Below are 27,709 nucleotides of genomic sequence, written 5' to 3'. Positions count from 1 at the left end.
CTGCAGCTCCTTCATTGATTGAAGTAAAGTCTGAATGTCATTAAAACAGTTAGCGCCATCTTTTGACACTTCTTCCGCTCCCGTCCTTGCACGCTACACCGCTACAACAAAGATGACGGGGAGAAGACGCGGTCAAAGGTGAGCCACGTAAATAAGACCGCCCACAAAACGGCGTATCCTGAAGAGACGCTCAGAAAGCTACTTGAAGATGATGTGTAAAACATAATCTATGCTACACTTTCACCAAAGAACCACCGTCACATGTTATGTAGACCACAAGATAGTGTTTTACATTTAGAAAAAAATCATAATAATATGACCCCTTTAAATGCGCCTTAAATAGACCTGACTAGACACACTCATTGGCAGTGCACCTTTTAATCCGGTGCGCCCTATGGTCCGAAAAATATGGTATATGACTTTTTGGTGTAAAATCTTGTGTGTGAATGCTTAGACATTCACACAATAATAATAAATTATTTTTTTGGTGTAGGGATTGGCAACACTAAATGGTCCCTAGTGTGTGAATGTGAGTGTGAATGTTGTCTGTCCATCTGTGTTGGCCCTGTGATGAGGTGGCGTCTTGTCCAAGCGGTAGAAAATGGAGGGATGGATGATGAATCTTATATGTGTAAATAATAATAATAATAATAATAATAATAATAATAATAATAATAATGGATTATATTTTATATTGCGCTTTTCTATTATTAAGGTTGAACATTCACATAATAATAATAGATTATATTTTGGTGTAGAATCTTATATGTGTGACTGGTTGAACATTCACATAATAAATGGATGATATTTTGGTGTAGAATCTTAAATGTGTGAATGGTTGAACATTCACATAATAATAATAAATAAATGATATTTTGGTGTAGAATCTTATGTGTGACTGGTTGAACACACATAATAATAAATGGGTGATATTTTGGTGTAGAATCTTATGTGTGAATGTTTGAACATTCACATAATAATAATACATAAATGATATTTAGGTGTAGAATCTTATATATGTAAATGGTTGAACGTTCACATAATTTAAAAAAATAGATGATTTTTTGGTGTAGAATCTTGTATGTGTGACTGGTTGAACATTCACATAATAATAAATGGATGATATTTTGGTGTAGAATCTTATGTGTGAATGTTTGAACATTCACATAATAATAATAAATAAATGATATTTTGGTGTAGAATATTATATATGTGACTGGTTGAACATTCACATAATAAATAAATGATATTTTGGTGTAGAATCTTATGTGTGTGAATGGTTGAACGTTCACATAATAAATAAATAAAATTAGTTATATTTTTGGTGTAGAATTTTATATGTGTGACTGGTTGAACATTCACATGATAAATGGATGATATTTTGGTGTAGAATCTTATGTGTGTGAATGTTTTATTGAACTAGGGCTGCAACAACTAATCGATTAAATCGATTAAAATCGATTATAAAAATAGTTGGCGATTAATTTAGTCATCGATTCGTTGGATCTATGCTATGCGCAGAGGCAATTTATTTTATTTTTTTATTAATTTTTTTAAATAAACCTTTATTTATAAACTGCAACATTTACAAACAGCTGAGAAACAATAATCAAAATAAGTATGGTGCCAGTATCTGTTTTTTTTCCAATAAAATACTGGAAAGGATAGAAATGTAGTTTGTCTCTTTTATCCGATTAGTAATCGATTAATCGAAGTAATAATCGACAGATTAATCGATTATCAAATGAATCGTTAGTTGCAGCCCTAGTTTGAACATTCACATAATAATAATAAATAAATGATTTTTTTGGTGTAGAATCGTATATGTGTGAAAGGATTAACATTTACATATTAATAATAATAATAAATAGATTATTTTTTGGTGTAGAATCGTATATGTGTAAATGGATTAACATTTAAATAATAATAATAAATAGATAATTTTTTGGTGTAGAATCTTATATGTGTGAATGTTTGAACATTCACATAATAATAACAATAATAAATGGAATATTTTTTGGTGTAGAATCTTATATGTGTGAATGTTTGAACATTCACATAATAATAACAATAATAAATGGAATATTTTTTGGTGTAGAATCTTATATGTGTGAATGGATTAACATTTACATAATAAAAATAATAAATAGATGATTTTTTTTGTTGTAGAATCTTATGTGTGTGAATGTTTGAACATTCACATAATAATAAATAGATGATTTTTTGGTGTGGAATCTTATATGTGAATGGATTAACATTTACATAATAATAATAATAAATAGATTATTTTTTGGTGTGGAAGCTTATAAGTGTGAATGGATTAACATTTACATAATAATAATAAATATATGATTTTTTTGGCGTGGAATCTTATATGTGAATGGATTAACATTTACATACTAATAATTATAAATAGATGATTTTTTTGTGTATAATCTTTGAACATTGACATAATAATAATAATAAATAGATGATTTTTTGGTGTGGAATCTTATGTGTGTGAATGGATTAACATTTACATAATAATAATAATAAATAGATGATTTTTTGGTGTAGAATCTTATATGTGTGAATGCTTGGACATTCACAGAATAAAAAATCAATCCTTCATAGATGATGTGTATGTTTGAGGCCAAACACACTTTACAGAGCAAAGAGGCAGTGACGCGACACTCTAATCACATCAGCATGAGGATTAAGACTTCCAGCAGTTGTTGCAAGTTTAAATCTACCTGATGCAGCAGACGTGGCAACAACACGGACACTAAGCTCGACCGAGCTCACTAATCGTGATGCAAAAACCTTAAGAGCCTGTCTTAAGGGCCTACCTGAAACAACATGCTGCTGGTAGTTGTAGGACGTGGGAATCGCGCCGACTGGAAGAGAAGCTTTGGGATTTCCCGGCTGTGCCTCGTCGTCATCCTCACCAAAGTGGTGGACTCTCTCGTACTTCTCCAAGTATCTGAAGGAAGGAGGCAAAATAAATAGGTTATATTCTGGGGCTGCATAAAAAACATTAAGTCGACAAAATGTTGGAAAAATACATCAGACAAAAAGCGCTCAGCTCAGGAGTTTTCTGGGGGAAAGAGGCGAGGGAATGAATTATTAAAATACCCACTCAGCATTAAGGCACAAAAACCCATTTTACTTTCTCAACACTACGAGCACACATTACTTAAGGAGGAGGAAGGAATATTTCAGTTAAGGATGGTAGAGGAGAGACAGCAAACCACCACAGAACAAAGAGGAACAAATATTATTCAAAAGCTAATTTGACAGTTCCAGTGACCTACTTTTAATGACTCAGAATTGACGGAACAATTGAGCGCGACGCCAGGTTCAAGAGCACAAGGGCTCAGGGGCCGGACATCAAAATGTGGATTTTTCCTCAAAAGGTGCCTCGGCAGGTTGTAATACTTTGAGACTGTGTTTACTTAATTGCAAATTAACCCTTGTGTAATGTTCATATTGTTGTTACTCAGCCAGCGTTTGTGGGTCTGATGGACCCGTTGCATTTTGTGCCTCACAATCAAACACTTTTATGTTAAAATACTGAACAGATGTTTACCTTATCCCAATAAACAACTGTTCAGTATTTTAAAATAAAAGTGTTTGATTGTGAGGCATTAAAAAGCCACAAAATGCAACGGGTCCATCAGACCCACAAACGCTGGCTGAGTAACAACAATATGAACATTGCACGGAAAATTTCTCTGCCAGTTTCTGCATCCCACAGGGATTCTTCTTTTGTGTTTCTACACCTGCGGTTCCCACACAAGGTTGCAACATTGTTTGTCAACACTGTCTGCTCTCATTTTCTCGCACATTTGACCCTCTGATGTTTTGTGTACCTACACTCTGTCCTCCTCCTGTGTAGGCCTGCTGTGTGTGTGTGTGTGTGTGTGTGTGTGTGTGTGTGTGTGTGTGTGTGTGTGTGGTACACAGAACATCAATTTCCACACTTCTATTAGCCCCGGGTCCAGTGGACACGGACATCTTACAGTGTTTCCCACAGGACAGGCATCTATTTGTGGTGGTGTGGTCGGGGGGCGGGGGGCGGCAGCGGCGATGACCAAGAAGAACGCGGAGTTGGAATATAATTACAACACTTCATGTACATATTTATATACAGATTTGAACAATTAGTTATTCACTGAAATATATTTATTAATTTTGGTTCTTACAAAAAATATATCTTATAAAATATAAAAGCTAAAATGTCTCTTAAAGCTCTGCCCCTTTAATTAGTGCATACTAAATATTTTAACTTTAGCCTACTACAACAACCATATTATTTACCAGCAACATAAAGTGAAACAGAGGCAGAGGTGTCCTGCCACAGTCAGTCAACCTCCTCCTCCTCCTCCTGCTGCTGCTGCTGCTGAACAGGTCGCACTGGAGCTAGTCTCGCTCGCCAGACCCTCCTCCAGAGAAGAGGGAGACACTGGAGCTTACCGTGCTGGGTGTTATACAGCCATGACTTAAATTGTGGCATTTTAGCCATTCTGGATCGAAACCAGTCGCTCTATGTTTTGTTGTGGTCCTCTCTCTGCCTGTCTTCCTCCTCTCCTACAACATCTCCCTGCGTACTTACTATCCCTTCCTCCTCGCCCTCTCTTACTGCCTCAGCTGCGCCAGCTGCGGCACTAGTTGAAGCCTGGAAGTATTGGAAGCAAATTAATTTTCACACTGATGGACGTCTGTTCACTTTCCTTATGAGATTTCTAAGTGTCTACACCGTTTTGATAATACCTCCTGTGGTCCGGACTGTAGGCCTACCTCCTCTCCAAGTTGAGGCCTTTTCGGCCGTTGAAAATATTTTTCTATACTCATCTGTGTGAAGGAGTGAACATCCAACATTAGAATTTATTACTAACGAGCAGAACCGCTCTATGTACAGTGCTGTCTATCCTTAAGCGGCAGCAGCTCAACACATGCAGGGTTCAACGTTAAGGTTTTTTTCTACTTGCCCGACTTCTCAAATCTACTTGCCCCAATATTATTACTTGTCCTGCCTAGGTTTTTTTCTGGCTGTGTAGTGCTCATGGCTTATATCTTACTAAAATTCTTCCCGTTGACTATTTACAACACTACACAGTATTTATTATTATTATTATTATCTATAATTACATTTAAATGGCATTGCATACATGTAAAATTAAATGCTATTTCACATTATTTGACCAGTAGCAGTTACACCCATCTGAACAGGTCAGCCACCTGTTTAAAGCCCGATCACAGTTGAAATCTTGAAATGAAGGGCCTTTAATGGCCAAAACATTAACCTGGACAACATTTTAACAGCTGGTTGGCTCAGATTTTATTCTTTTCATTGCATTCACATGCTGCAGTGGACAGTGGACAATTTAGCTTCAGTACACGTGTGTTTATTGACAACAGGGTTATAACCTGGACACGTTAGCTCGTCGGTATAGTAACAGGTGACTGTTACTACGTGCGTCTGCCCCGGACCCCGAGTCAAACAGCAGCGGTGTTAATGAAGCAGCGTCAGCCTGCTCACCTTCAGTGAAACGCTCGGTGAAATCGCGGATTAACGTTAAATATATGACGAGCCGCGAGCAATGCATCTATAACCTATCTACCTATAACCTATATTACCCTCGTATTTTGATCCGGTCGGTCGTCGTCGTCGTCTTCTTCTTCTTCTGGCCCACCAGGTGAATTAAGTGCTATTGGTGGAGTTACAATGCATAGTAGGCTACCGCCACCTACTGCACCGGAGTTGTACCTACAAGGTACATTCACAGACAGAGTCCCATTGCTTTTATGAGCGGTCGAGCCAGTCAAAAGCCGAAAAATCCATTTGTGGCGGACGTAATTCTTTCGTGGCGGGCCGCCACAAATAAATGAATGTGTGGGAAACACTGTCTTATATGTAATAGAAATGTGTAGGGGGGTGTATGAGGTGTGGTCATTAAATATGTATTCTGATATATGTTCTTCACAGAAAATGAGCCAAAGTCAGTGAGTCTCAGTTTGAAAAAATGAATTAATTGTATCATTTTTCTTTTAATAACAAAATTAAAACGGGCCCCACGGACCCGAACACCACACAATCGGGTTTTACACTGCACCGTCAACAAATTTGTTATTCAGCCCTTGCTACTCGATTCCAGCATGTGCAGCTAAATTTGACCAAGTTTCATTTAAAAAGGTCCGAATGTGACTCGGAGCAGAACATTTACCGTATTTTTCGGACTATAAGTCGCAGTTTTTTCATATGTTTTTTTCCTTATTTATTATGCATTTTCGGCAGGTGCGACTTATACTCCGGTGCGACTTATACTCCGAAAAATACGGTACACTTCCTTGTCCAGTCGTCGTTAAAAGTCCAATTTTTGCAATTTAAGATTTTATTTCCCCAGGTCGATTGTGACATTTTTGGTTTGAATTAGTATTATTCCTCTACTCACCCCACTGCTACTTCATTCTGACACATATGCCTCACTGTTGCCCCCTGCAGAGTGACGGGAGTACTGCGTACATGAGCAACCCTCGTTTGAATGGTTTGGCCAAGCCTGTTTGGGTGATGTTCGGCAGGCCAAAGAAAAGCTTTGGCAGCCTAGATGTTGAACAGGCCTGGGTCACTGTAATTGTTATTTTAAAGTTGATAAACAGCGGGTCTGGATTAGTTTTTGCCTCATTTTTCACTTAAAGCATGAGTGAAGAATAGCGTTTCCTTGATGTGAATACCTGACAAGTCCGAATAAGAAAGAGATGATACAAGGGACAAGCAGTAGAAAATGAATGGATGAATGATACAGTATTATCGGCTCGCAGATGCTACATGGTGGTTGTTTGAGCACACTGCAGCTATATCTGGATAAATTAACCAATCCTAGTCCTTAATGCTTCGGTCTTACGCAGGATTCTCACAGGAGTGAGGCGGAACTTTCCACCCACTATAGCTAAACCAGGGGTCGGCAACCTAAAATGTTGAAAGAGCCTTGTTGGACCAAAAATACAAAAACAAAATATGTCTGGAGCTGCAAAAAATTAAAAGTGAAGTGAATTATATTTATATAGCGCTTTTCTCTAGTGACGCAAAGCGCTTCACATAGTGAAACCCAATACATAAGTTACATGTAAACCAATGTGGGTGGCACTGGGAGCAGGTGGGTAAAGTGTCTTGCCCAAAGACACAACGGCAGTGACTAGGATGGCAGAAGCTGGGATCGAACCCGGAACCCTCAAGTTGCTGGCACGGCCACCCTACCAACTGAGCTATACCGCCCCAAGTCTTATGTGTTTTAATGAAGGCAACACATGATGTAAGTGTCTATATTAGTCTACTATCAAAATGACTTTAAAAGTTTTATATAAGTGTTATAATGAAGACAACACATGACGTAAGTGTATATTAGCTACATTAGCCTACTATCAAAATGACTTTAAAAGTTTTGTATAAGTGTTATAATGAAGACAACACATGATGTAAGTGTCTATATTAGCCTACTATCAAAATGACTTTAAAAGTTTTGTATAAGTGTTATAATGAAGACAACACATGATGTAAGTGTCTATATTAGCTTTTTTTTAGCCTACTATCAAAATGACTGTCGCATGCTGACGCAAATCTTTGATGACAGAAATGTTGAAGTGTAATATTTATTTACACATTTTTACAACATTGGAAAACATTAGTTATGGGTGAGATACCTTCTGGAAATTACTGGTTTAGAATGGCCAAAGGTGTGTCCAAGTTAAAGGAAACAATGGATGGATTTATTACAATCTTTGCAAGCTGGGTAACGTTTGCTGTGGTCTGTAACAACTATCAGAAATGCAGCCAATATTACATGGATAATGTGTCATGAGACATGCACATATAAATTAAATACCCAGAGGACATAAGTAAAGGACATCAAATGAGCTCAAATATACCGACAAACGAGGCATTATGACGCAATGTGTACATACAGCTAGCCTAAATAGCATGTTAGCATCAATTAGCTTGCAGTCGTGCACTGACCAAATCTGCCTGATTCGCACTCCACACAAGTCAATAACAATAACGCTCACCTTTGTGCATTCACACACAGTAAAAAACGTTTGGTGGACAAAATGAGACAAAGAAGGAGTGGCATAAAACACGTCTTTGTGTGACAGCGTCGGAGAGAGTTCTACATGCAAACAAACTACGGTGAGTTCAAGGACCGCCGAAATCAGGACAGAACGGCACTCGCCGAATACTCCCTGTAGAGTTTGCCCTCTAGTGGGTTCTCCTGCCCACCACACACACTGGGACGAGAGCCCGGTATTCAGGTTGGATCAATTATTCTCATCCACCAGTATGGTTTGCTTTTCAGCAACTTTTCAGTACGGCGTGTCTCTCCTTTGCTCTCTAGTGTGTCTCTGCTTTGCTCTCTCGCCCCAACTCCCACCCTCGTGTCTCGGCCCGGCTGCCGCTAATAAGCATGGCAGGTGATCAGTCCCAGCTGGGTAATCCAATCACCTGCCAGCTGTGCTTCGAGCCCGGTCCTTCCACACCCCGCCCCGCGGCAGGCCCGCAGACCACGCCCCCCTCCACACTCCCATTGAAGAATGTTTAGTAAAACAGTGGCATTCCTAAAAATTAGGAAGGTTTGTGTCATAATTGCTGTCCAACAGAAACCATACTAAAAATATATATATATTTCCCTCCCCCAATCTTTTTCCATTTTTGAAAAAACTCCCGGGAGCCACTAGATGGCGCTAAAGAGCCGCGGGTCGCCAAACAGGTGAATGTAGAGTCAAAAAAGCCATATTTACCTCCTGCAGCCATTGTGAACAAATTATTACATTTACACGATTTGATTTGTAACAAAAGAAGCATTTTCTCCTGATCATTGAAACAAAAGTTGAAAGATTTGCAGGCATGCCTATCCAATTAAAAAACCTTGCTACTGCAGTAGCTGCTGCATTTGTTTTGTGAATGAAAGAGAGGTAACATGAGATGAAGTGCTATTTAATCAAATGTACATTCAAGCAACACCACTTCCATTCGCAAGCTTTTGAGAGAAGCCTTTCGCGGAAACGTGAGCTGGCTAAAAAGGAGCAAACTTCATGCAAGAACTGCCTCCTTCAAACGCTTGCTCGGAATCTTGGGAGACATGAGCGGTGAAGTCATCCTTTCACCTGACGAGAAAGTGGCGTCATCACACCAGCATTCTCTCCACAAACACAAGCACGCACAAAAACGGAATACCTCTGTGGCGTGCGTGGTGAACCATGGCCTGCCTGCGCGGTTGTGAGTCACGGGGGCCAGCCAGCCACGAGGCCCCCCGCTTCTTCATCATCACGGCAGAGGTAATCCCCCGTCCGCTGGCTGCCGGGTGACACGCTCGACTATAAATACGCGGCGCTAGTAGGGGAGAGGAAGGGGAGCGGGAGAGATAGGGCCCGGCTCCTGAATGCAGCGTCATCAACCGTTGTCTGGCCAAAAGCAGATAATGACTATAGATGGGTTGGGCGGTGCATTTCTCACAATCTTTTTGTGAGACGAGAACACATGTTTTGCTTTTTTTACGGTTTGAATTTCAAACTTAAAAACAGTTACACGTTACAACATGATCCATCACAATTTCCAGTTCCTCTTTTCAAAATGTTTGAAAAGGAGTCAATCAATCAATCAATGTTTACTTATATAGCCCTAAATCACGAGTGTCTCAAAGGGCTGCACAAGCCACAACGACATCCTCGGCTCAGATCCCACATCAGGGCAAGGAAAAAACTCAACCCAGTGGGATAACAATGAGAAACCTTGGAGGGGACCGCAGATGTGGGGACCCCCCCCCCCGGGCAAGTCGGAAGAAGAAGAGCTTATTTAGTCCTAGTCTTTTTCCAATTCACAGCAGTTACTAGCACATTTATCCACATCCTCTTCTCAGTTAGTACACAATTTACTCAACAATACAATTCTAAAAATAAAGTAAATTGTAATTCACTTAGTGAGAAGAATAAGATTGTAATTTTCAGGAAGTTCAAAATGTTTATTATGGTCCTTCTTCTTTGCACTTGTGGATAATTTTATGCATTTAAAGGGGAACATTATCACCAGACCTATGTAAGCGTCAATATATACCTTGATGTTGCAGAAAAAAGACCATATATTTTTTTAACCGATTTCCGAACTCTAAATGGGTGAATTTTGGCGAATTAAACGCCTTTCTATTATTCCCTTTCGTCGGTGTGTTGTCGGAGGGTGTAACAACACGAACAGGGACGGATTCAAGTTGCACCATTGGCCCAAAGATGCGAAAGTGGCAAGAAATTGGACGAAATTTGTTCAAAATACGAGGCTGTGGGGAAAGCCGACGAAATGGTAAGTCGTTTGTTCCGCACACTTAACCGACGAAAGCTATGCTACGACAGAGATGGCAAGAATGTGTGGATATCCTGAGACACTCAAAGCAGATGCTGACATCAACTCCAAAACTGGACAGATCAGCTTTCAGGAAAAGAGAGCGGTCGATGCTAGCATGCTAGCAGCTAACGGGCTACTATAGACTGACCATACGTCCTCTTTTCACCGGACATGTCTCTTTTGCGGAGCTGTCAGGGCGGAGTTTCTTAAATGCCTCAAATGTCCGCCATTTTGAGTTAGGGTTGCGTGTATTTTCAATGTACGTTCAGGGTTAAGAAGGGGTTAAATAATAAATGATAAATGGGTTGTACTTGTATAACGCTTTTCTACCTTCAAGGTACTCAAAGCGCTTTGACACTACTTCCACATTTACCCATTCACACACACATTCACACACTGATGGAGGGAGCTGCCATGCAAGGCGCTAACCAGCACCCATCAGGAGCAAGGGTGAAGTGTCTTGCTCAGGACACAACGGACATAACGAGGTTGGTACTAGGTGGGGATTGAACCAGGGACCCTCGGGTCGCGCACGGCCATTCTTCCACTGCGCCACGCCATCCTGGTTAAAAACAAAACAATGTGTGCGCACAGCAGCATTGGTGAAGGAGGGGGAGAGACAGAGAGAGCGAGAGAGTTGTGATAAACGCGCATGCGTCATCAGGCTCTGCTTTTTATCCATAGATTTATCAGATTTAATTTTTTATTATCTATAGCAGGGGTGTCAAAAGTGTGCATTTTTGTAACATTTTCCTTGTTTTATTTGGCAAGTTGAAAGAACATGGCGCCAGTATGCTGGTTTTTTTTTTCAATAAAATACTGGAAAGGATAGAAATGTAGTTTGTCTCTTTTATCCGATTATTAATCGATCAATCAAAGTAATAATCGACAGATTAATCGATTATCAAATTGTTAGTTGCAGCCCTAATGTATATATATATATATATATGCATATGTATGGATATATGCATGTGTGTGGATATATACATATATATATAATACATATCTTCTTTTTTTTATCTTTTCTTTTACTATTTATATTACTAAATTATCGTGTATGCACCTTAGGGGAGCTGCTCCAATTTCGTTGTTCTTTGAACCTGTTCACTGTAATAATGACAAATAAAACTCTATTCTATTCTATAGTAGAAGGTAGTGGACATAAATCCAGAAGTTGGTCAACTTTGACATCCGACTTACATCCGCACCGTAACACAACATAAACACAACAGAACAAATACCCTGTACCCCTTGCAGCACTAACTACACTCCCCGCTAACGGACGTGACTAGATTGGTAGAAGCTGGGGATGGAACCGGGAACCCGGTTTAATGCATCCAGCAGGGCATCACAACAAAATTAGGCATAATAATGTGTTTATTCCAAGACTGTATATATCGGTATCGGTTGATATCGGAATCGGTAATTAAGAGTTGGACAATATCGGCAAAAAAGCCATTATCGGACATCTCTAATAAGAACACAACAGCTAGTAAACCACAACGCCTGTTTGGTTACTGGCACATAAAGGATATATAGTAGTTTTATTGTAGTATTGGAGCTTTCATCACTGTCACCGGCGTAAATATGCCCTTCCTTAAAATAAAACATGTGCAATGACAATAAATTGACAAGCACAAATAATTTGAAGTTGTTTAAAGTCACCTCAATTACTCAAGTGCATTAAGTCCTGGCTTTGAGTCAGCATCAGCCTCTAATGCCCCCGGATATGTTTGCGTCCACTGCCCCCTGCTGGATGTGGATACAAACATGCTAAACACTCCTGCTGCCTGACAAAGATCTGTCTTTAATCCTTGAATTGGTTCCAAGTGACAACTAATTAATACTTTAGAACGCAAACAATTGACAGCACAGAACAAAATTCACATCCCTGAGAGAGAGCAGTGAAATGAAACAAAATACTGATTTTGGTGCTGTGAATGCACCCCCGTGACTTCCACTGATAATGTACGACAGGCGCATACGAATGGAAAGGTCAGCGCACGAGACGCCGGTATTAATACCACACGAGTCTTTCACAGCTGCAAACATCTGCATCTCAGTGAGCAGCTTTGTACACCAATTCTAAGGCACGCTCCGAGCATTAGGACACACTTCTTTCACAATAGTGCACCTTCTACACGGTCATTGTTGTCAAGGAGGGGGAATCTTTTCTTTTTTTTGCCTCATGTCAGACATTAAAGCAAGTGCTGACACCAGCATTTTCTAAAAATGATCACTTTTCCCCCCTCCATCTCTTCAGGCTGATTCACAACAACGTGGCGCTGACCTTCTCCCTGACAGCGTAACGGTTTGACCACAGCCTCCTGCCGCGGGAATTTATCGCTATTGTTTACTAAAAGCCCACAAACAAAAGTATCAAGCAACGATTTGTGCATTTGGCCGTCGCCATGAGAAGTGGCGAAGGAGCCACTCTGTCAAGTTCAAGGCAGATCTGTCAATCTTCTGGTCGGCGCGTAGACGAGAGGAAGATATGAAGCTGTCAGTGCGAGCCGACACTGCCTGCGGGCAGGTCGGGATTAAAACACCAAATCTGAGAAAGTTCTAGCTACACTGGGGGATACGAGCTCATCTTTATCCGCAACCGCTCCTCAGAGGATCACTACAGTAGGAAATCTGAGGTGATGGGAGTAAAATAAATAGATCACACTAAGTCAAAATCTCAAGATCGTAAATGCTACAACTAACCTATATGCAGAGTCTCCTATGGTGCAGGCATGTGAGCACACTTTGAGGAAAAAAAGAGGAAAACTGACAAAAAAAGAAGAGGAAAATGTTGAAAATCAAGACTACAATTGTTTGAATTTATACACTATATTTTACCTTTAGATTTATTCTTATCTACCAACCTCTTTTGGTTGGCTTTTTGACAATTGCATGTACAATTTAATGTACCACAGAATTTTAGTTTGTTAGTTTTTACTAACATTATCATCATTGAAAATGTCAAATTCTATTACATGCATGCAAAGAGCTCAGAAAACGTTCGCAACTCTATTCTATAGCCATGCGCCCCATGAGAATATACAAAACCCAAAACGTTGTGTAAATGGTAAATAAAAACAAAATACAATGATTTGCAAATCCTTTTCAACTTATATTTAATTGAATAGACTGCAAAGACAAGATATTTAATGTTCCAACTAAGAAACCTCTTTTTTTTTTTGCAAATAATCATTAACTTAGAATTTCATGGCAGCAACACATTGCAAAAAAGTTGTCAGAGGGGCATTTTTACCACTGTGTTACATGGCCTTTCCTTTTAACAACACTCAGTAAACTGAGGAGACCAATTTTTGAAGTGGAATCCTTTCCCATTCTTGCTTGATGTACAGCTTAAGTTGTTCAACAGTCCTGGGTCTCCGTTGTGGTATTTTAGGCTTCATAATGCGCCACACATTTTCAATGGGAGACAGGTCTGGACTACAGGCAGGCCAGTCTAGTACCTGCCCTCTTTTACTACGGAGCCATGCTGTTGTAACACGTGCAGAATGTGGCTCGGCATTGTCTTGCTGAAATAAGCAGGGGCGTCCATGATAACGTTGCTTGGGTGGCAATATATGTTGCTCCAAAACCTGTATGTACCTTTCAGCAATAATGGTGCCTTCACAGATGTGTAAGTTACCCATGCCTTCGACACTAATAAACCCCCATACCATCACAGATGCTGGCTTTTCCACTTTGCGCCTTTAACAGTCTGGATGGTTCTTTTCCTCTTTGGTCCGAAGGACACAACGCTCAAAGTTTCCAAAAAACTATTTGAAATGTGGACTCGTCAGCCCACAGAACACTTTTCCACTTTGTGTCAGTCCATCTTAGGTGAGCTCGGGCCCAGCAAAGCCGGCGGCGTTTCTGGGTGTTGTTGATAAATGGATTTCGCTTTGCATAGTAGAGTTTTAACTTGCACTTACAGATGTAGCGACCAACTGTCGTTACTAACAGTGGTTTTCTGAAGTGTTCCTGAGCCCAAATGGTGATATCCTTTACACACTGATTTCACTTTTTGATGCAGTACCGCCTGAGGGATCGAAGGTCACGGGCATTGCCGCTTACGTGCAGTGATTTCTCCAGATTCTCTGAACCTTTTGATGATATTATACACCTTAGATGGTGACATCCCTAAATTCCTTGCAGTAGCTTATTGAGAAATGTTGTTCTTAACCTGTTCAACAATTTGCTCACGCATTAGTTGAGCCTCGCTCCATCCTTGTTTGTGAATGACTGAGCATTTCATGGAAGCTGCTTTCATACCCAATCATGGCACCCACCTGTTCCCAATTAGCCTGTTCACCTGTGGGATGTTCCAAATAAGTGTTTGATGAGCATTCCTCAACTTTCTCAGTCTTTTTGCCACTTGTGCCAGCTTTTTTGAAACATGTTGCAGGCATCAAATTCCAAATGAGCTAATATTTGCAAAAAATAAAGTTTCCCAGTGTGAACATTAAATATCTTGTCTTTGCAGTCTATTCAATTGAATATAGGTTGAAAAGGATTTGCAAATCATTGTATTCTGTTTTTATTTACCATTTACAAAACGTGACAACTTCACAGGTTTTGGGTTTTATACTTCAGGTGTTGCGACCTCTGTTAATCAAGTCAAAAATAGAGCTTCTCGCTGCTAATAAATACTCCACAATTACAACTGATTTCCCAAACCAACAATGTTGGGATTATGATCATCCAAATATGATTAGCAGCACAGTAGAAAGCGGTCAACGTTGTGGCTGGGAGAGCGAACGCAGGCGACAAGTCAGCTAGTGAGAGGATGCTATCTATGCTAACTAGCGAGCTTGTTTCGGCGCCTCTGATCATCTCCCTGCCCTGCAACTCAGTGCGGCGTTTAGGCAAAAGGAATGGCGAGTACCTGTGGCAAGCATTCAACACATTCTGTTTGTATCCTGTATTTTTGATATTGTAGTGAGTTTAGATAATTCACCCAAGAAACTTTTGTTATTGTTAGGAGTTACAGTCGGACGGGTTTTCACGTGACACATTTCTGGTGTTGTACTGAGATGCATAGTTACTGCTCGGTCGCTGATAAGAAAACCAAATTAGCTTCAACTTTTGTCACTTCTTCGACTCCCAACCTTACATGCTACATTTCATTAAAAAACGCGGAATTGATATTTTGACACAAAAACGTATGTTTAAAACCGCGGATGTACGCGTTTCCGTGAACCTTTCACATGCCTGACAGTTGCCCGGTGAGTGATCTACAAACACAAATAACCACCAGGATTGCTTATTAGCACTATAGGCGCGTCACCGCGGCAATATGAAAACAGACACACCTTAAAAATCTGGTTATTTTACATGAAAACAAATTCAAGTAATATATTGTATGAATGAATATCTATACAGCTAATTATTTACACAGTTTTGACTCGTGATGCACTGAAAACTCAGCCACTGGAAAGCTTTGCTCAACCGTAAGCAGGATGTGCGCCATTGGCTGGAGGACGGAGGCGCCGCCCACTCGGCCACACCTTGGCTCAGGGTGAGGCGGCTCCTCCTCCATCTACGGCCCTCTTTGCACTCCAGCCAGACCAACCCAGCCATTAGAACCAATCCTTGTCCCGAAGTTACGAGTCTGACTTGCTGACTTTTTGCCCGCCATGCCAGACAGAGGTTGTTCACCTTGGAGACCTGCTGGGGACATGGGTATACGGCAGTGGCAATTGCTCTAAGACAGCCTCTCCTAAAATATCCCCCCCAAAGTGGTCAAATATGTACTTTTGTGTTTAGATGCACGAGGCTGCATTCAACTTCTGTTCAGAAATGGCTGTTTTTGTGACGGCTGACGCGACTTTTATCTCATCCAGTCGGATGAGTGTCTCTATGACCGCGCCTTGAAAGTCCTAGACAAGAAGAGCATACGATATCATCATTGCCAAATTCTAACCAAACACAATATTTTAATTTTTACCAATTTCATTTTGTTACACACAGCCAAATTGTTTTTTAAATGCTTACCGTATTTTTCGGACTATAAGGCCCTGCTTCCTATGAGGAAGCAGGGCCTGGGGAATCTGTGGTGGGCTCTCCTATTTCTGGGGCTGAGGTTGCCGAGGTAGTTAAAAAGCTCCTCTGTGGCAAGGCCCCGGGGGTGGATGAGATCCGCTTTAAGGCTCTGGATGTTGTGGGGCTGTCTTGGTTAACAAGACTCTGCAACATCGCGTGGACATCGGGGGCGGTACCTCTGGATTGGCAGACCGGGGTGGTGGTTCCTCTCTTTAAGAAGGGGAACCAGAGGGTGTGTTCCAACTATCGTGGGATCACACTCCTCAGCCTTCTCGGTAAGGTCTATTCAGGTGTACTGGAGAGGAGGCTACGCCGGATAGTCGAACCTCGGATTCAGGAGGAACAGTGTGGTTTTCGTCCTGGTCGTGGAACTGTGGACCAGCTCTATACTCTTGGCAGGGTCCTTGAGGGTGCATGGGAGTTTGCCCAACCAGTCTACATGTGCTTTGTGGACTTGGAGAAGGCATTCGACCGTGTACCCCGGGAAGTCCTGTGGGGAGTGCTCAGAGAGTATGGGGTAACAGACTGTCTTATTGTGGCGGTTCGCTCCCTGTATAATCAGTGTCAGAGCTTGGTCCACATTGCTGGCAGTAAGTCGGACCCGGTCCCAGTGAGGGTTGGTCTCCGCCAGGGCTGCCCTTTGTCACCGATTCTGTTCATAACCTTTATGGACAGAATTTCTAGACGCAGTCAGGGCGTTGAGGGTATCTGGTTTGGTGGCTGCAGGATTAGGTCTCTGCTTTTTGCAGATGATGTGGTCCTGATGGCTTCATCTGGCCAAGAGCTTCAGCTCTCACTGGATCGGTTCGCAGCTGAGTGTGAAGCAACTGGGATGAGAATCAGCACCTCCAAGTCCGAGTCCATGGTTCTCGCCCGGAAAAGGGTGGAGTGCCATCTCCGGGTTGGGGAGGAGTTCTTGGCCCAAGTGGAGGAGTTCAAGTACCTCGGAGTCTTGTTCACGAGTGAGGGAAGAGTGGATCGTGAGATCGACAGGCGGATCGGTGCGGCGTCTTCAGTAATGCGGACGCTGTATCGATCCGTTGTGGTGAAGAAGGAGCTGAGCCGGAAGGCAAAGCTCTCGATTTACCGGTCGATCTACGTTCCCATCCTCACCTATGGTCATGAGCTTTGGGTTATGACCGAAAGGACAAGATCACGGGTACTAGCGGCCGAAATGAGTTTCCTCCGCCGGGTGGTGGGGCTCTACCTTAGAGATAGGGTGAGAAGCTCTGTCATCCGGGGGGAGCTCAAAGTAAAGCCGCTGCTCCTCCACATCGAGAGGAGCCAGATGAGGTGGTTCGGGCATCTGGTCAGGATGCCATCCGAACGCCTCCCTAGGGAGGTGTTTAGGGCACGTCCGACCGGTAGGAGGCCACGGGGAAGACCCAGGACACGTTGGGAAGACTATATATCCCGGCTGGCCTGGGAACGCCTCGGGATCCTCCGGGAGGAACTGGACGAAGTGGCTGGGGAGAAGGAAGTCTGGGCTTCCCTGCTTAGGCTGTTACCCCCGCGACCCGACCTCGGATAAGCGGAAGAAGATGGATGGATGGATGGATGGATAAGTCGCAGTTTTTTTTCATAGTTTGGCCGGGGGTGCGACTTACAGTATAATCAGGAGCGACTTATGTGTGAAATTATTAACACATTACCGTAAAATATCAAATAATATTATGTAGCTCATTCACGTAAGAGACTAGACCAGTGGTTCTTAACCTGGGTTCGATGGAACCCTATAGGTTCGGTGAGTCGGGCTCAGGGGTTCGGCAGAGGTCAAGACACATCCGACTCATCGTGTAAATAAAAACTTCTCCCGATCGGCTTATTACGGATACGGCAACAGTAGAAGTCAGACTGATTTGCAGGTGTGTAATTTGTTGTGAGTTTATGCACTGTGTTGGTTTTGTTCTTTGAACAAGGTGATGTTCATGCACGCTTCATTTTGTGCACCAGTAATAAAACATGGTAACACTTTAGTATGGGGAACATATTCATCATTAATTAGTTGCTTATTAACATGCAAATTAGTACCATATTGGCTATTAACTAGTCATTATTAAGTACTTATTAATGCCTTATTACAACCCTCTAACCCCAACCCTAACCAAATAACTCTAAATTAAGTCTTTGTTACTTAGAATATGTTCCCCATACTAAAGTGTGACCAAAACTATATAACTTTGTCTTGAATTTGAAAAAAAAAAAAACATTTTATTTTTCACTAAAGAAGGGTTCGGTGAATGCGCATATGAAACTGGTGGGGTTCGCTACCTCCAACAAGGTTAAGAACCACTGCTCTATAATCTTCCCGGGCGCGGCCACTGCTGCTGCCCACTGCTCCCCTCACCTCCCAGGGGGTGATCAAGGGTGATGGGTCAAATGCAGAGAATAATTTCGCCACACCTAGTGTGTGTGTGACAATCATTGGTACTTTAACTTTAACTTTTTAACTTTATAATCTATAACGGCGCCTTGAAAGTCCTAGACAAGAAGAGCATACGATATCATCATTGCCAAATTCTAACCAAACACAATATTTTAATTTTTACCAATTTCATTTTGTTACACACAGTCAAATTGTTTCTTAAATGCTTAAATAACTCTGCTCCCCAATTGCTCTGCAAGGCAATTACAAGACTGCAAAGTGGTACCAAATATACCACCCGAGCAACGTCAAAAGGCAAGTGTTGCGTTCCATTCCGTAGAACATATTTTGCTCAGACTGCCTTTTCAATAAAAGGACCACAACTATGGAACTCTCTACCTGACACTTTGAAAAGTATACCTGCACTTGTCACTTTCAAAAAACAAACACAATTGTGGCTAGTTGAGCAACAATCGTGTTCCCATGTTTAGTTTTTACTCATTTTTACTAATTGGTTCTTATCTAGTTGTGTTGTTATTATTATTATTGGCTTTTATCTAGTTTGCACTTTGTCTGTATTATTACTACTATCATTATTATGGACTCCTCTTTGCCTCATTCTTTTTATATTCCTATTTTAATGATGTTAGACCTGTGTTGTTGTTGTTGGGGACAAGTGTTGTAAATTAGCTTTGGCTACAAACACTGTGATGTATACATTGCATGACTGTTTCAGATATCTATGTTTCTGTATCTGTCCCTATTTCAAATAAACCAGAAAAAAAAAAAAAAAAAAAAAACTAAACATAGTGGGTTGTTCTACTGGAGCCAAACTAGAAAACCATTGGATCAATGCTTGGCTTTGTCCCGCCCACGGATGCCAAGCGTGTCTGAAAATGAATGAGAAGTGTTGGTGTCCTCGGCTGGCCTGGACGCACAATGATTGGATGATCTGTCCGAGGCTGACTCCCTTTTTGATTAACAGTAAAATGAGCGAATCAGCGATCTTGAAATACAAAACACTGCCACAGCATTTTTCAAGTTTCATTCCGTTGTTGCAACCGATATGGAGAATTTTACCATCTTTTAAGTGATTGTTTTCTTTGTAAAATATAGCATCCTTATATCTTTTTATATGTAATTGGAGGCAGCACTCTTTTTTTTTTTTTAAGAGAGTAGCTGAAAATGAGCTTCCTCTACTTGAAAAACCAGCAGCCGCCACTGGTATACGGCCTGTATAACAATGTACAATAATAATTACTTCTGCCCAAGTGCAGGTGGGATAAGCTCCAGCCCCCCTGCAACCACGAAAGGGACAAGCAGTAGAAAATAGATGGATGAAGATAGAGCATAAAGATAAGAAAACATTGGTAATACTCATTACTAATAACTAGGGCCGTCAACGCTAACACATTAATGCATGTGATTAATAAAATGGAATTATTGCGTTATCAAATATGAATAAAGATGAATCACTTCCAAGTAGGGCTGTCCCGATACCAATATTTTAGTACCGGTACCAAAATGTATTTTGATACTTTTCGGTACTTTTCTAAATAAGGGGGCCCACAAAAATGGCATTATTGGCTTTATTTTAACAAAAAATCTTAAAGTACATTAAACATGTTTCAATTTTGTCCTTAAAGTAGTGAACATACTAGGCTTGTTTTTTAGTAGAAAGTAAACAAACAAAGGCTCCTAATTAGTCTGCTGACATACGCAGTAACATATTGTGTCATTTATACACCTATTATTTTGAACACATTATAAAGGACCAGCTGTAAAAATGTATTAATCCAGTTGTTCCTTTACTGTTAATACCTGTTTGTTTTTTTCTGTTTTAACATGTTCTATCTGCACTTTTATTAAAATGTAATAATCACGTATTCTTTTCTTGTTTGATACTTTACATTAGTTTTGGATGATACCACAAATTTAGATATCGATCCGATACCAAGTAGTTACAGGATCATACATTAGTCATACTCAAAGTCCTCATGTGTCCCAGGACGTATTTCATGAGTTTATAAACATAATATGAATTTTTTATAAAGTAAAAAAGATTGTGTGACGATAATATCGATGTAATCATAGTAGTATCCACTAGTTACACTCCTGTACTTGGTATCATTACAGTGGTTGTCAGGTGTAGATCCACACATGGCATTTGATTACATTGTGACGCCGGTGAGCTATTGTATCCTCCTACAGTGTGTAGTGAAGCATGTTTAGCTATTCCTCGTCCTGCAGTGATAATGATACTTGTAAGAAACTCACTTTATTCGTCGACATGGAGACAAGGATTAGTGATTTAGAAGTAGCTAAAACACTGCAGACTGTTAGATAGCGAGCCATGTCTTAAAGCAGCTCTTCCTGAGGGTGCTTCAGTGGTATAACTTCACCTTTATCTTTACTTTTTAGGTCAAAATGTGTCCATTCTCCCTTTTCTGTCTACACCCTGTGTCTGCTTCTAAGTACTCAGTGTGTGTGCGCTGCCGAACATGCTCCTCTGCTCGTAAAACCAGCAATGTCCCGACGTGCTGGCATGCCCGGGAACCGGTACTTTTCAAACAGAGTATAGCACCGTTTTTGATTCATTAGTACCGCGATACTACACCAGTTCCGGTATACCGTACAACCCTACTTCCAAGTTACGCGTGCATTTGTTACACAGTCTTATGATTGCGAGGAGGGACGGCCCATTTCCCTTCAAAACAGAATTTTGGATAAAACTTGAGGTAACTTGTTGGTATTGCAGGGACAAACGTTTTTATCGCCGGCGCACATCAAGTTTAAAATACCATCTTAAAGCGAAAACACATTCGAGGATGGCGCCGACAGTGTTGTCAATCCTCCTGGCGACTTCTCTTGTAAACAGCTACTAACGACAGATATTTCCCAGGGATATTGGAGACTTTGTGTCTTTGGGACTGAGGTAAAAGCAAGCAATGGCGGCTGCTGTGCCAATTAACTAGGTGCTACATCGACAAAAAACAGGGGAGAATGCTACGCTGGCAAATTTTTACTGATTTATTAATGCATAAATTATCAGTTAAGTTAAACATATATCGGACAGCCAACACATGCAGGACACTTAACATCTGTGAAGACAAAGTCCTGCAAGAAGATGTCGTTCATATCACCGCAGCAGATCTGTCGTACCTTGGAGAGGCACAATTACGGCAAGAATAAACCAACTGCACTACACAAACATGAGCATCAACCTGCAACTGTCATGTCTGTGTAATCATGTTTTGTTTAGTTATAGGACTCTTTAGTTTCTGTCTTTTCACTCCCTTGTCTTGTTTCCATGATTACCCCATTAGTTTCACCTGTTCCACGTTTGGACTCATTGTGCACTCTTGATTGTCACCATAGCAACCCATTAGTTTTCACCTGTCACGTCACGCACCTGTTTTCGTTAATCATGTCTGTAGTATTTAAGTTCAGTGTTTTTCAGTTTGTCTTTCTGACGACCTCACCACATTTATGCTCTGTCCATTCTTTCCATGTCCATTCCTCAAGCAACTATTTTTGTCCAAGCCAAGTAAGTTTTTGTTCCATGTTTATAGTCTTTTTGGTTTCATAGTTTGTTCTCCGCCATTGTGCGTGTTTTTCATTTGTACTTTTTGCTATAGTCTTTTGATTTCATAGTTTATTCTCCGCCACTGTGCACGCTTTCATTTATTCCTTTTTTTTTTGATAATAATTAATAAATCATGTACCTTCATTCCCGTCTCGCCCGAGCCAACTTTCCGTTGCATCCCGGAAAAGCACACACCCAAGACCAAGTCATGACAGCAACTACATATTAACCCTTGTGTAATGTTCATATTGTTGTTACTCAGCCAGCGTTTGTGGGTCTGATGGACCCGTTGCATTTTGTGGCTTTTAATGCCTCACAATCAAACACTTTTATGTTAAAATACTGAACAGATGTTTACCTTATCCCAATAAACATCTGTTCAGTATTTTTAACATAAAAGTGTTTGATTGTGAGGCATTAGAAGCCACAAAATGCAACGGGTCCATCAGACCCACAAACGCTGGCTGAGTAACAACAATATGAACGTTGCACGGAAAATTTCTCTGCCAGTTTCTGCATCCCACAGGGATTCTTCTTTTGTGTTTCTGCACCTGCGGTTACCTCATAAGGTTGCAACATTGTTTGTCAACACTGTCTGCTCTCATTTGCTCGCACATTTGACCCTCTGATGTTCTGTGTACCTACTAGGGCTGCAACTAACAACTAATTTGATAATCGATTAATCTTTCGATTATTACTTCGGTTAATCGATTAATAATCGGATAAAAGAGACAAACTACATTTCTATCCTTTCCAGTATTTTATTGGAAAAAAACAGCATACTGGCACCATACTTATTTTGATTATTGTTTCTCAGCTGTTTGTAAATGTTGCAGTTTATAAATAAAGGTTTATAAAAAATAGCCTCTGCCCATGCGCATAGCATAGATCCAACGAATCGATGACTAAATTAATCACCAACTATTTTCATAATTGATTTTAATCGATTTAATCAAATGTTGCAGCCCTAGTACCTACACTCTGAGGCGGGGGGGTGTAGGGAGTAGCGTCCCGGAAGAGTTAGTGTTGCAAGGGGTTCTGGGTATTTGTTCTGTTGTGTTTATGTTGTGTTACGGTGCGGATGTTCTCCCGAAATGTGTTTGTCATTCTTGTTTGGCGTGGTTTCACAGTGTGGCGCATATTTGCAACAGTGTTAAAGTTGTTTATACGGCCACCCTTCAGGGTGACCTGTATGGCTGTTGACCAGGTATGCCTTGCATTCACTTGTGTGTGTGAAAAGCCGTAGATATTATGTGATTGGGCCGGTACGCAAAGGCAGTGCCTTTAAGGTTTATTGGCGCTCTGTACCTCTCCCTACGTCCGTGTACACAGCGGCTTTTTAAAAAGTCATACATTTTACTTTTTAAAACTAATACCGATAATTTCCGATATTAAATTTTAAAGCATTTATCTGCCGATATTATCGGACATCTCTATAAATGGGTTATACCTGTATAGCGTTTTTCTACCTTCAAGGTAGTTTGACACTATTTCCACATTCACCCATTCACTGATGGCGGGAGCTGCCATACAAGGCGCTAACCACGACCCATCAGGAGCAAGGGTGACGTGTCTCGCTCAAGGACACAACGGACTTCACGAAGTTGGTAGAAGGTGGGGATTGAACCAGGAACCCTCAGGTTGCTGGCACGGCCACTCTCCCAACAGCGCCCTTGATCCTGTATGAAAGTCTGACTACTAAATTGCACTTGTACCCAAACATTGGGGTATATTCTTCAGCAAATTGTATTTATGCAAGCAAATAACTGGTGATTAATCATGATTAATCACATGTTTAGTGAGCTTAATCTGAATTGAAAAATGAAGCACTTGACAGCCTTACTAATAACACATTTGTTTTTATGCACATTTTTTTTAACCTTTAATATCTCTAAAGGCTTAGTGGCCACATGCGTGGACAGCACCTTTTAGCTCTTATTTCCAAGATTGTGTACACTACTGAGTTGGGGTCTTATGGCTGCTTATGTGGACACTTATACTGCCATCTGGTGGTGTCAGAAGAGTATAACATACAATGGAATTTGGAAGAAAAAGTGTAAAAATAAGAATTAGCATGTCACTAAACATGAAGTACCGGTACACGTTTGTGTACTTATGGACTAAGTACATCATATCAAAAGATGATTCTTAGTTTTTATTCTAATTAGGGTCCAATAAGCCCAAATAGCAAAGAGAAATAAAAAAAAGCATGTAAACAAACAGCTTGGGCCTTAAGAGGTAAAAAAAAATGTGTATCAGACTGTTAAGCAAATAATATGATGTCATATTGACCACACCCCCACAGCCACAAATATAGAGGCAAGCTTGGGGAAACCCTGCTTGATCCAACCAGTTTAATATCGGTATCAGCCAATACTTAAAGCTCCAACATTGGCATTTGTATCGGAAATGACACCCTTAAAGCTCACACGGTCATTGAAGGCATGTCTGCAAGGCGAACTTCTTGTCATCGATCATTATTTGCACTAATTAAAAGGAACGTTATTATTGCGATTTTAGGCTATTTGTGTTTCAAATAGGGCTGGGCGATATATCGATATACTCGATATATCGCGGGTTTGTCTCTGTGCGATATAGAAAATAACTATATGGTGATATTGGAGTATACGGCTTTTAGCACTCTTTCTAGTCTCTCCTTCTCAAAGAGACATAAAACAAGCACACCTTCTTACATACGTCACATACGTAACGTTGGGTAACGTTCGCTGTGGTGCGAGTGGTAATACGAGAGTGAGAAGGTGCGAATCTGGTAACAAATGAAGGAAGAATTAATTCCCAAGAAAAACAGCAGGGTGTCCATCGTCACGCGGTGGTTTGGCTTCAAGCGGGAATATGTCGAACAGACAACCGTAATATGTCAAGTGTGGGGCAAAAGCGTTGCTACAAAAAGTAGCATTACTGCTAATTTGTAGCATCATTTGAAAAGTCACCTGCTAGAGAATGAAGAGTGCTTACTCCGCATGTCAACATCTCCATTCGGTGCCACACCAACAAAATGCCAAGGCAACCATTCCCACATCAACACCGTATGAAATAAATTGTCAACAACAGAAAGAGATAACGTCCGCAGAAACCTACCACATAGTGAAGGACATACACTATTTGATTTCCTATTATGCAGTTCATTTTTATTTGACACTTATTGAAATATCTTGTGTGACATCATGCACAAAAGTGCACTATATTTATTTTAAACTATTGTAGTGGTGTTCTGTACAAAAAGTGCACTTTAATTTAGTGTTGTTTTGATATGTCACCTTAGTGACATCATGCACAAAAGTGCACTAATAGCTTGTTTTAAAATGTCTCTGACAATCTTGCGCTTTCTGTTTTGAAATGACAAGAATGTTTGTGCCACTCCTTAATAACTGTTTAATAAATACACTTTTGCTAAATTGACTTAGTTGTGATTTCCCTCTCTGCATGAAAGTTTAAAAGTAGCATATATTAATGCAGTATGAAGAAGAATGTTTTAATGTAGACACATAGAATCATCATACTGCTGTGATTATATGCATCAAGTGTTCATTCAAGGCTAGGGCAAAATATGGAGATGTATATCGTGTATCGTGACATGGCCTAAAAATATCGAGATATTAAAAAAGGCCATATCGCCCAGCCCTAGTTTCAAACTTAAAATCACTGTTTTTGGCCCATTTTCTCCTTGTCCCTAAGAAGCAAAACATGTCTTGTACAAAACCTACACTTATTTCCCATTTAAAATGTGCTGCTTTGCAACGTTTAAAGATGGCCAATGTGTAAAACCTGCTTAAAATGTCAGCAAAAGACAAAAAGAGGAATGAGGACAATTAATCTAATTGCTCATGGGGGTCATGAGAATGCAAAGGCGATAATGTGGGTAGTCAGAGGTCACAGATGGGTGCAAAACTTGCACATACATGCAGTGTTAGCAGAGGGCCAATATTACAATAACGCATCAACATACTGAGAGCAACGCTGTTAATTTAAGAGCATCTGCTCGCCACACATAAAAAGAAACAATCTGCTGATCTTCAACGTGTGAAGCGCTTTGCTGTGTGAGCACAAAAGACGATGCAGCCACAATATATATATAAATATATATATATATATATATATATATTTTTTTTTTTTTTTTTCAATCAAGCTTTTTTGGTTGATGTCGCCACAAGTAAACGCACCTGCTAACTGATTGCAGATCAACTGTCACAAGCAGCACTTGCAAAAGGATATGTTAATGCTCGGGCGCGCTTGCTGTTTGTGCACGTCGCCTTTGCATAAAACTAGAAAGGCTTCATTTGCATTAGCTACTCCAAGGGTTGTATCAATACCAATATCATGGTACCGGTATGGGTACCAGAATGTACTTTGATACTTTTCTACATAAAAGGGGATCACAAAAATTGCATTATTGGCTTTATTTTAACAAAAAACTCTTAGGGTACATTAAACATATGTTTGTTATTGCAATTGAAGAACAATTCTGCACCTAAATAAAATAGTGAACATACTAGACAACTTGTCTTTTAGTAGTACCGTATTTTTCGGAGTATAAGTCGCACCGGCCGAAAATGCATAATAAAGAAGGAAAAAAACATATATAAGTCGCACTGGAGTACAAGTCGCATTTTTGGGGGAAATTTATTTGATAAAAGCCAACACCAAGAATAGACATTTGACAGGCAATTTAAAATAAATAAAGAATAGTGAACAACAGGCTGAATAAGTGTACGTTATATAAATAAATAACCAACTGAGAAGGTGCCTGGTATGTTAACGTAACATATTATGTTAAGAGTCATTCAAATAACTATAACATATAGAACATGCTACACGTTTACCAAACAATCTGTCACTCCTAATCGCTAAATCCCATGAAATCTTATACGTCTAGTCTCTTACGTGAATGAGCTACATAATATTATTTGATATTTTAACGGTAATGTGTTAATAATTTCACACATAAGTCGCTCCTGAGTATAAGTCGCACCCCCGGCCAAACTATGAAAAAAGCTGCGACTTATAGTCCAAAAAATACGGTAGTACTAGGGCCGGGCGATATATCGATATGCGCGATATATCGCGGGTTTGTCTCTGTGCGATATAGAAAATGACTATATTGTGATATTCGAGTATGCGTTCTCACGCAGTTGCTTTTAGCTGCGGGCATTAAACTACATGCTCCACTCGCTCTTTCCTGTCTCTCCTTCTCACAGACAGCAAGCGCAGCTTCGACACACGTCACATACGTATACGCCCTCACGGAGCAGAGAGGTAGAAGCATGGCTAACGTTAGCTGTGATGCTAGCTGTGATGCTAGCGGTAATACGAGCGAAAGAAGGTGCGAATC

At 40.5% G+C, this 27,709-nt stretch overlaps 1 protein-coding gene across 2 annotated transcripts in view; it reads right to left on the bottom strand.

The window, feature by feature from the left end:
- Positions 1 to 27,709, bottom strand: part of arid2 (AT-rich interactive domain 2) — a 100,942-nt gene that overhangs the window by 58,871 nt on the left and 14,362 nt on the right. For both annotated transcript variants that reach the window (XM_061961284.1, XM_061961285.1), the window contains exon 4: positions 2,829 to 2,962. In XM_061961284.1, the coding sequence (XP_061817268.1) occupies positions 2,829 to 2,962 (134 nt within the window). The remainder of the gene's footprint in view (positions 1 to 2,828; positions 2,963 to 27,709) is intronic.

This window comes from Nerophis lumbriciformis, linkage group LG05 (genome assembly GCF_033978685.3).
Source record: "Nerophis lumbriciformis linkage group LG05, RoL_Nlum_v2.1, whole genome shotgun sequence".
Taxonomy (NCBI): domain Eukaryota; kingdom Metazoa; phylum Chordata; class Actinopteri; order Syngnathiformes; family Syngnathidae; genus Nerophis; species Nerophis lumbriciformis.
Note: the sequence above shows the minus strand (reverse complement) of the source record. Positions and strands in the feature narration are given on the sequence as shown.